Here is a 10,877-nt window from a genome sequence, read left to right as displayed (position 1 = left end):
GTGGGAAGTGGGGGGATGGAGTAGCCTCCAGCCAACTTTGATCCATTTGCAAAAATCAAGCAGGATCGCCTTGATTCCTATTTGGACATCTGGGAATAGAATAGAATAGAATTTTTTATTGGCCAAGTGTGATTGGACACACAAGGAATTTGTCTTGGTGCATATGCTCTCAGTATACATAAAAGAAAAGATACCTTCATCAAGGTATGGAATAGAATGGAATGGAATGGAATGGAATGGAATAATAGAATAGAATAGCACAGAACAGAATAGAACAGAACAGAACAGAATAGAATAGAATAGAATTTTTTATTGGCCAGTTGTGATTGGACACACAAGGAATTTGTCTTGGTGCATATGCTCTCAGTGCACATAAAAGAAAAGATACGTTCATCAAGAATCATGAGATACAACATTTAATGATAGTCATAGGGTACAAATAAGCAATCAGATAGATAGATAGATAGATAGTTAGATAGATAGCTAGATAGCTAGATATTGTAGATAGATAGATATAGATAAATGATAGAAGAAAGAAAGAAAGAAAGAAAGAAAGAAAGATAGATAGACAGACAGACAGATAGATGGATAGATGATAGAAGAAAGAAAGAAAAAGAAAGATATAGAATAGAATAGAATAGAATAGAATAGATTTTTTTTATTGGCCAAGTGTGATTGGACACACAAGGAATTTGTCTTGGTGCAGATGCTCTCAGTGTACATAAAAGAAAAGATACCTTCATCAAGGCACAACACTTACAACACTTAATGACAGTCATAATTGGAACCCCCCCCCTCCCATCTCCGAAGAAGCAACGAGCAGAGCGGTTCCTATGGCGTTGCAAAAGCGCACCGGAGCGAAGACGGAGCCCAGAGTTGCAACCGGGCGCCCGCCGGACAGCGCCGTCCGGAGCCGAGAAGGATCTCCGGGGGGCGGAGAGAGGGAGGCGCTGAGCCGGCTGCGGAGGATGGGCGCTGGAGTACAGCCGGCGCGCCCTCCTACCTACCTGGCCCGGTGTCGGGTTGCACCCAACCCCCGAGCATCGGGGCGGGGCGGCTGGGCTGGGCTGGGGCTGCGGCTCCCATTCTGGGCTCCGCGGTGGCTCCGTCCCGGCGCCCGCGTCCTCCTCCTCCTCCTCCGGCTGGTCCTCCTCCGCCATGTGCAGCCCGGTGGAGCGGCGCTTGGCCGGCCTGCGGGCTCTGCTGGGGGGCGAGGGGGCGGCGGCGGCGGCGGGGCTGGAGGGGCTGCTGGACCTCCTGATCTGCGTCCACCAGGAATGCAGCGCTGCCCCGTTGCGCCGGGAGCGGACCGTGCAGCAGTTCCTGGAGTGGGGTGAGTCGGGGCTTCGGGGGTTGGGGGCTTCTGGGCGCGTGCAGAGTGCGGAGCCGCCAGCGGAGGAGCCTCGGACGTCACTTGCTTCGGTACCTAAAGAGGAAAGAAGGGGGCGGGAGGGCGGGGGGGGGCCTTTGCTGAAGTTGGGGTGGGGGGCTCGATAGTTTAGCCCACCTCGCTTTTGGGGAAAGGAGTCTGCCACAAGGGGAGGGGTCTTCGTTGGAAGTGGTCCCCTTCCTTCCTTTTCCTTCCTTTCTTCCTTCCTTTCTTTTCTCTCTCTCTTGCCCATCTCTGCAAATGATTCTTTCTTTCTTTCTTTCTTTCTTTCTTTCTCTCTCTCTCTCTCTCTCTCTCTCTTTCTTTCCTTCCTTCCTCCCTCCCTCCCTCCCTCCTTCCGTTTCTTTCTTTCTCTCTTTCTTTCTTTCTTTCTTTCTCTCTCTTTCTTTCTTTCTTTCTCTCTTGCCCATCTCTGCAAATGATTCTTTCTTTCTTTCTTTCTTTCTTTCTCTCTCTCTCTCTCTCTCTTTCCTTCCTTCCTTCCTCCCTCCCTCCCTCCCTTCCGTTTCTTTCTTTTCTCTCTCTCTCTCTCTTTTTCTTTCTTTCTTTTCTCTCTCTCTTTCTCTTTCTTTCTTTTTTCTCTCTCTCTTGCCCATCTCTGCAAATGATTCTTTCTTTCTTTTCTTTCCTTCCTTCCTTCCTTCCTTCCTTCCTTCCTTCCTTCCTTCCTTCCTTCCTTCCTTCCTTCCTTCCTCCCTTCCCTTTCTTTATTTTTTCTCTCTCTCTCTTTCTTTTTCTTTCTTTTCTCTCTCTCTCTCTCTCTCTTTCTTTTTTCTCTCTCTCTTGCCCATGTCTGCAAATGATCTTTCCTTCCTTCCTTCCCTCCCTCCCTCTCTCCCTCCCTCCTTCCTTGGCTGCTATCACCCCATTTCTTGCAAGGTTTTCCCTTGCAAACTGAATGCTGGGGGTCAGGGGTGGGCAAAGGAACTCTCCTTTTGGATGCCATCAACCCTGTGTCACTCTATCCAGTCCCTTCCATCTTTTCCAGCGAGACTCCCTTCCCTGGGCGCCACCCTCCCTCCCTCTGAGCCTCCTTCAAACCTTCTACCTGTTGCCTCTTTCCAGAATTGACAGCTAATGCTTCTCCTTTCTTGGAGCAGAGCGAAATGATTTATTGATCTAGATCGGTGGAGGGCTTTTCTTTTCTTTTCCTCTTCCGAACGAGGGAGGGAGGAAAAGAAGGCTAGGGAGAGTCAAGAGTCCTGTGGAACTCATTGCCACTGGGGGTTGAGAGCTGCAAAATAAGCTTCTTGATGAATCTTTGGGGAAGAATGCCTCCTTTGACCAGCGCTGAAAAGTAGGAAGCTGGTGAGGCAGCATTCTTTTTCAAACTTGGCCCCTTTAAGAGGAGTGGACTTCAACTCCCAGAATTCCCCAGCCAGCATGATTTAAAGAGGGGTGGACCTCAACTCCATGCCTGCTGCTGGCTGGGGGATTCTGGGAGTTGAAGTCCACTCCTCTTAAAGGGGACAAGTTTGAAAAACAGTGATAGAGGATAGGCAGAGAGGATGCAGTCCAACTTCTGTAAATCCCATCCAGCAGAGCGGATGGTTATTGTAGTCCATTGAGCCAGCAAAAGATGGGAGAAACTCTGCTCTTTCTCCGTCTCTCCCTCCCTCCCTCCCTTCCTCCCTCCTTCTCTCTCTTTCTCTCTCCCTTTCTTTCTTTCTTTCTTTCTTTCTTTCTTTCTTTCTTTCTTTCTCTCTCTCTCTCTCTTTCTTTCTTTCTTTTTCTTTCTTTCTTTCATGTTTCCAAAAATGAAGACACTTTCTGACTCACCCAGAATTATCAGTAAGGCTTGGGAGGACGAGAGCAGGTGAAAATCTGCGTAGGAAACACCATCCAGATGCCAATCACGGCTACCCAAAACCTCATTGCCCTAATCCTCAACTCCCTGCACTGGCTTTCTCCGTGCCCATGTTCGCACAACCCCCGGGACTGTCTATTTTTGTAGGAAGGGAAATCTTAGAATTGTGGGTTGTGCATCACAGAAGGGAGAGAACTGAATCCCGGGAGGCCCTAAAGGAAAAAAATGGGGCCTGGCTGATTCAACTCACCCCCACAACACACTCCCACGGACCACCTGTCCTGTTTCATTGATGTCATTGGGCGCTTGCAGGCCAAGCCTTGCAAAAGGGACATGAGATGTGTGAATCGATGGGGCTTCGTTGTAATCCCAAAGTAATTAGCTTTGGGAGGGAGGGAGGGAGGGGGAGAGAGAGAGAGGGAGGGAGCTCCTCCCAATAGAATCAGAATAGAGCTGGAAGGGACCTTAGAGGTCTTCTAGTCCAGCCCCCTGCTCAATCAGGAAATCCTATATCATTTCAGTGCCCAGTTTGGGGTCCTGCCAAGTCCTGTTGGTGCTTCTGGAGTTGTGAAAGGGTGTTGAACCCACTTTATGCTGCAGGGAAATTTTTTTAAAAATGAAAGATCTCTACATGTTTTATATAGACTTCTAGAATAGTGTTACTTGATTTTTGCAACTTTAAGATGGGTGGACTTCAACTCCCAGAATTCTCCAGTCAGTCATATTCTGATTGAATTGAAGTCCATATATCTAGAAGCATGGTGGCTGGGGAGTTGTGGAAGTGGAAATCCATGTATCTTAAAGCACAACGACTGGGGAATTCTGGGAATTGAAGTCCATGTATCTTAAAGCACAACGACTAGGGAATTCTGGGAGTTGAAGTCCATGTATCTTAAAGCACAACGACTAGGGAATTCTGGGAGTTGAAGTCCATGTATCTTAAAGCACAATGACTAGGGAATTCTGGGAATTGAAGTCCATATATCCAGAAATATGGTGGCTGGGGAATTCTGGGAGTTGAAGTCCGTGTATCTTAAAACATGACTGGGGAATTCTGGGAGCTGAAGTCCATATATCCTAAATCAAGATGTCTGGGGAATTCCGGGAGCTGAAATCCACACTTCTGAAGTTGCTAAGGTTGAGAAACATTGCTCTAAGCACTCCCCCATCTCAAGGCTGTCATAAATTCCCAGCAAACATCCAAGGGAAAGGTGTAAAGAAGATTTTAAACGTGTTTGATAAAGAAACCACAATTCATAGAATAGAATAGAATAGAATATTCTTTATTGGCCAAGTGTGATTGGACACACAAGGAATTTGTCTTGGTGCATACGCTCTCAGTGAACATAAAAGAAAAGATACGTTCATCAAGGTACAACATTTACAACACAATTGATGGTCAATATATCAATATAAATCATAAGGATTGCCAGCAACAAGTTATAGTCATACAGTCATAAGTGGAAAGAGATTGGTGATGGGAACTATGAGAAGATTAATAGTAGTGCAAACCACAATTCATCGGAGCTATGAATCACCCTGAGCTGGAAGCTGAGGTTTGCAAACAGTAGTTGCTGGGTTCCCACAAACAAACCACAGCGTGGTGCAGTTGAACAACCAAGCCTGAGTTAAGCCTGCATTGGTTGATTCTTTCTAGCTTCCCTGATTCCCTTCAGGGAGCATCTGTGGTTTGGTTCTCTTTGGTAGCTGCCCAGTGGCAATTCCAGCTCCTGCAGGTGAGGCTGAGCAGACACCAAAGGTGTCCAACCTTGGCCACTTGAAGGCCTGTGGACTTCAACTCCCAGAATTCCCCAGCCAGCTATGCTTCTGGCTGGGGAATTCTGGGAGTTGAAGTCCACAGGTCTTAAGATCGGATACCCCTGATCTAATCATCAGTATCAATTAAATGGATGTGCCGCTTTGAGAAAATGATTTTATTTTGCACGGTTTCTAGGCTCAAGGAGTTCGAGGCACTGTCCACATCTTTTCTTGCTTTCTTTTTTGCCAAGAACAACCATCCTGTGAGGTAGGCTGTCCTGAAATCCCACAGGGACCCTTCATTGTTAAAAAGGGACTTCAGTTCGGATTTCCCTGCTCCTTGTTTACTACCTTAAGCACCGGCTCATCCCTACATGCACCATCCTTTTCTTTTAATTCTATTGCAGGGATGGTCTATTTAAGCTTCTTCCCTCCCCAAGCTCATGAGTCCTGGCTTTTGGCTTGCAAACAAGCAAGGATCCGTAAATCAAGGCTAGTCTTTGCTTTGCCATCCTGGTTGTAAGAGGTCTGTGGTCCAGCTGGGCGTTCAACAAACCAGAGTCCTTCAGGCCACTCCTAAACCAAGATTCCTCTGAATGTTGGCTTGTTGCATCTCCATGTTTGCCTGAGATGAGAAAGACAGGGATCAAAAGTTGGTTGCTAAATACAAATTCTGGATGCTTGTTATGACAAAGGCAGCTGAATGTTAGAGACAAATGGACAGTAAGCTAGATAGATATAATTGGGAGATAGATAGATAGATAGATAGATAGATAGATAGATAGATAGATAGATAGATAGATAGATAGATAGATAGATAGATAGATAGATAGATATAATTGGGAGATAGATACATGATAGATAGATAAATAGATAGATAGATATGAGAGAGAGGGAGAGAAATAGAGAGAGAGAAATAGGTAGATTAAAAATAGATGATAGATGATAGAGAATAGATAGATAGATAGATAGATAGATAGATAGATAGATAGATAGATAGATAGATAGATAGAAAGAATTGGGAGATGATAGACAGATAGACATAGATAGATAGATAGATAGATAGATAGATAGATAGATAGATAGATAGATATAATTGGGAGATAGATACATGATAGATAGATAGATAGATAGATAGATAGATAGATAGATAGATAGATAGATAGATATGAGAGAGAGGGAGAGAAATAGAGAGAGAAATAGGTAGATTAAAGATAGATGATAGATGATAGATGATAGATGATAGATAAGTACGGTAGATAGATAGAGAATAGATAGATAGATAGATAGATAGATAGATAGATAGATAGATAGATAGATAGAAAGAATTGGGAGATGATAGACAGATAGACATAGATAGATAGATAGATAGATAGATAGATAGATAGATAGATAGATAGATAGATGGTAGAAAGAAAGAATTGGGAGAGGTAGGTAGGTAAGTAGGTAGGTAGAGAAACAGACAGATGGATAGAGATGATAACAGAGTAAGATGATAGATATAGATGATTGATAGATGATAGATTTTGGGAGGGGGAATTATAAGGGTAGTTTGGAGGGAGAGATCAAAATATAATACTGAAGTTTAAAGCTTGTATGTTAAGAAGTCAGAGAAAAAATGCATTCGAATGTTTTGACTTAGAAAATGTTTTTAAAAAGTTTAGCACTTTAAAAAAAAAGTGTTTTCCCCCCCAGTTAGATCGAAGAATTTGAAAGAAAACAATGAATCTTGTTTAATAAAAATGGTGACAGTTCACAAAGATGACTAGGTGCAAATAGAAACACATACTATTTCCATAGCAAGGAAGATAAAGCAGGAATGGTTAAGTTAATTATTTTATTCAAAGTGGAAAATATTTTTTCATTTGGATATCACTTCTGGATTTTGTGCTTGTGATAAAAAAAGAAAAAAGAAACGCTGACTTTGGTTTTGTTGATCAGAAAGATTTGTTGTTATAGAAATGGCTAGTTATATATTAATGTGCATAAAAACAAAAAGTTGAGGTTGGAGTGTTTTTATTTCGTACGGTGCTAAGAAGAGTCGGAATTCAATGCCTTTTTTCCCCTTTTCCTTCTCCCCCCTTTTTCACACCTCCTTTTCCTTTCCTTAATTTCCTATTTCTAGGTTTTTCTTTCTTTCTTTATATTTTATATAATAAAATAAATAAAAAATTTGGATGGATAGATGATAGATAGATACTGTGTTTCCCCGAAAATAAGACCCTGTCTTATATTTTTTTTGAAACCCGAAATAAGTGCTTGGCCTTATTTTTGGGGAGGTCTTATTATTTTGGGGTGTGTGGAGCAAGACGGGGCTCCTCTTGCCGTCTTACCTGATTTCCAGCTCTGTCTCCCTAACCCTAACCGGAGGAAATGGCGGGGACCGGCTGCGCATGCGGTTAAATATTTTCAGGGGAGGCTTATTTTAGGTAGGTAGGTAGATAGATAGATGGATGATAGAATAGATAGATAGATAGATAGATAGATAGATAGATAGATAGATAGATAGATAGATAGATGATACATAGATGACTGATAGAGAGATGATAGATAATTAAATAGATAGATAGACATAGATAGATTGATAGATGATACATAGATGATAGATAGATAGATAGATATGATACATAGATAGATATAGATAGATAGATGATATAGAGAGATAGATGATATAGAGAGATAGATGATACATAGATAGATAGATGATTAGATAGATAGACAAAGAGAGACAGACAGACAGACAGATAGATGATACGTAGATGACTGATAGAGAGATGATAGATAGATAATTAAATAGACATAGATAGATTGATAGATGATACATAGATGATAGATAGATGATAGATAGATAGGCAGACAGACAGATGATAGATAGATAGATAGATAGATAGATAGATAGATAGATAGATAGATAGATGATACATAGATAGATATAGATAGAGAGATAGATGATACATAGATAGATGATTAGATAGATAGATAGACAAAGAGAGACAGGTAGATGATACGTAGATAGATAGATAGATGATTAGATAGATAAATAGATAGATGATACATAGATAGATGATTAGATAGATTGACAGATAGATGATACATAGATAGATAGACAAAGACAGACAGATGATACATAGATAGATGATACATATATAGATAGATGATTAGATAGATAGATAGATAGATAGATAGATAGATAGATAGATAGATAGATAGATGATAGATAGATGATTAGATAGATAGACAGACAGACAGACAGACAGACAGACAGACAGATGAGGGAGGGAGGGACGGATGTTGGATTATGGATAGAGATGGTAATATATATAGAGAGAAATCTATGATTCAGCTTAGCATGCAAAAGAAAACTTATAGCAATCAAACAAACAAACAAAAACTCCCAAATTGCATTAAATCCAGTCCCTAACTATCAAAAGCAAAAAAAAAAAAAAGGTGGGGGGGGAGAACCTGTTGGATCTTAATCTGAGGGGCAGGAAAGCCACAGGGCTACCAGAGGCCCTTCCCCATGGAAAGGCCCCGTCAGCAGCTGGGTTGCCACCCACAGCCTGCATACAAAGAGGTCAGTGAGTGGGGTGGGGTGGGGTGGTTGGTTTCCTGGATCTCCTTGGAATGAAAACGGTGGGTGTATTATTTTCTGCATACCTGCCCGCATCTGGAATTCATTTTATGCATCAAGAAGGATCTCATTTTCTTCGGCTCACAAACTTGCCCTTCCCCCACCCATTTCGGTGTGGGGAAACCCCCTTTTTCTCTGACTCAAGCCCAATGGGAAGGTTGGCAGTTCGAATCCCTAGTTACAGGTCTCCTGCGTGAGCAGGAGGGGGTTGGACTAGATGACCTCCAAGATCCCTTCCAACTCTTGTTACTGTTTACCTGTGTTTCCTTTGAAATGAGATCGACTTCTGGCTACGTTGCGGGTCTGGTTCACGCAACCTGCAAAGACAAGCCTGGGTTTGTATTAGACACTGACCACAAGTGGCCAGCTGCCTCTTGAGCCAGGTTTAGGATGTTGTGTGAATCTAGGTTTAAACCTGGACAAGTGATCCCTCTGCACCTTAAACATAGAAGGTCACTCAGAAAGTAAGTTGGTCAGCTAGAGAGATCAGAAAAAGTCTCCTGTAGTTGATGTTCTACCCTTCTGAGCTGTCTCTTCGTCGGAAAGTTTCTAGTTTTCATTTGTTTTGTTGAAAATGGCTGATTTAAACAGGAATCTACCTTGATACCTCTGTATTTAGATTCGATTAACAGAGTTGGAAGGGACCTTGGAGGTCATCTAGTCCAACCCCCTGCCCAAGCAGGAGAGCCTACACCGTTTCTGACAGTTAGCAGTCCAATCTCTTCTTGAAAGCCTCCAGTGATGAAGCTCCCACAACTTCCGAAGGCAACTTCTGTTCCATGGGTTGATTGTTGTCAATGTCAGGAAATGTCTCCTTATTTCCAGGTTGAATCTCTCCTTGGTCAGTTTCCATCCATTGTTCCTTGTCTGGCCTTCATGTGCTTTGGAAAATAGCTTGACCCCCTTCCTCCTCTCTGGGGCAGCCCTTCAAATATTGGAAGATGCTCTCCTGTTTCCCCTGGTCCTTCTCTTCACTAGACTGGCCAAGCCCAGTTCCTGCAACCGTTCTTCATAGCATCCAGTCCCCTCATCATCCTAGTTGCTCTTCTCTGCACTTTTTCTAGAGTCTCAATGTCCTTTTTATAGTTTGGTGACCAAAACTGGATGCCGTATTCCAAGTGTGGCCTTACTAAGGCTTTATAGAGTGGTATTAGTACCTAATGAGAAAGAAAGACTCCCTGGAGAAGAGCCTAGTGCTGGGAATGGTGGAGGGCTAAAGAAGAAAGGGACGACAGAGAATGCGATGGCTGGATGGAGTAACTGAAGCAGTCGGTGTGATGGACTCCAGAGGATGGTAGAGGACAGGAAGGCCTGGAGGAACGTTGTCCAGGGGGTCACGATGGGTTGGACACGACTTCGCAACTAACAACAACAATTAGTACCTCACTTGATCTTGATTGAATCCCTCTGTTAATGCAATTTAGGATTGTTTATTTTTATTTATTTATTTTGTCGCAACAGTATATATAAGCATAAGCATGAAATAACTATACGATATATAAGCATATATATAAGTATAAGCATGAAATAAGTGTTAAATATTAAGGCGTGCATAAGAGCAGAGCGTGCCTACCCTTCTTGTCCTGTTGTTTCCTTCCATTATATCCAATTAATATAGTTATTAGAATAGAATAGAATTTTTATTGGCCAAGTGTGATTGGACACACAAGGAATTTGTCTTGGTGCATATGCTCTCAGTGTACATAAAAGAAAAGATACGTTCATCAAGGTACAACATTTACAACACAATTGATGATCAATATATCAATATAAATCATAAGGATTGCCAGCAACAAGTTATAGTCATACAGTCATAAATGGAAAGAGATTGGTGATGGGAACTATGAAACGATTAATAGTAGTGCAGATTCAGTAAATAGTCTGACAGTTTGAGGGAATTATTTGTTTAGCAGAGTGATGGCCTTCGGGGAAAAACTGTTCTTGTGTCTAGTTGTTCTGGTGTGCAGTGCTCTATAGTGTCGTTTTGAGGGTAGGAGTTGAAACAGTTTATGTCCAGGATGCGAGGGATCTGCAAATATTTTCACGGCCCTCTTCTTGATTCGTGCAGTATACAGGTCCTCAATGTTGAGGTTGGTAGCAATTATTTTTTCTGCAGTTCTAATTATCCTCTGAAGTCTGTGTTTTTCTTGTTGGGTTGCAGAACCGAACCAGACAGTTATAGAGGTGCAAATGACAGACTCAATAATTCCTCTGTAGAATTGGATCAGCAGCTCCTTGGGCAGTTTGAGCTTACTGAGTTGGCGCAGAAAGAACATTCTTTGTTGTCCTTT

At 42.5% G+C, this 10,877-nt stretch overlaps 1 protein-coding gene across 1 annotated transcript in view; it reads left to right on the top strand.

Annotated features, from left to right (window-relative positions):
* The first annotated feature begins 1,127 nt into the window (after positions 1-1,127).
* Positions 1,128-10,877, top strand: part of CDC42BPG (CDC42 binding protein kinase gamma) — a 112,991-nt gene continuing 103,241 nt past the window's right edge. The window contains exon 1 of the mRNA XM_058160029.1: positions 1,128-1,333. Within this exon, the coding sequence (XP_058016012.1) occupies positions 1,159-1,333 (175 nt within the window). The 5' untranslated portion in view covers positions 1,128-1,158. The remainder of the gene's footprint in view (positions 1,334-10,877) is intronic.

Source organism: Ahaetulla prasina, chromosome 17 (genome assembly GCF_028640845.1).
Source record: "Ahaetulla prasina isolate Xishuangbanna chromosome 17, ASM2864084v1, whole genome shotgun sequence".
Classification (NCBI taxonomy): Eukaryota; Metazoa; Chordata; class Lepidosauria; order Squamata; family Colubridae; genus Ahaetulla; species Ahaetulla prasina.
Note: the sequence above shows the minus strand (reverse complement) of the source record. Positions and strands in the feature narration are given on the sequence as shown.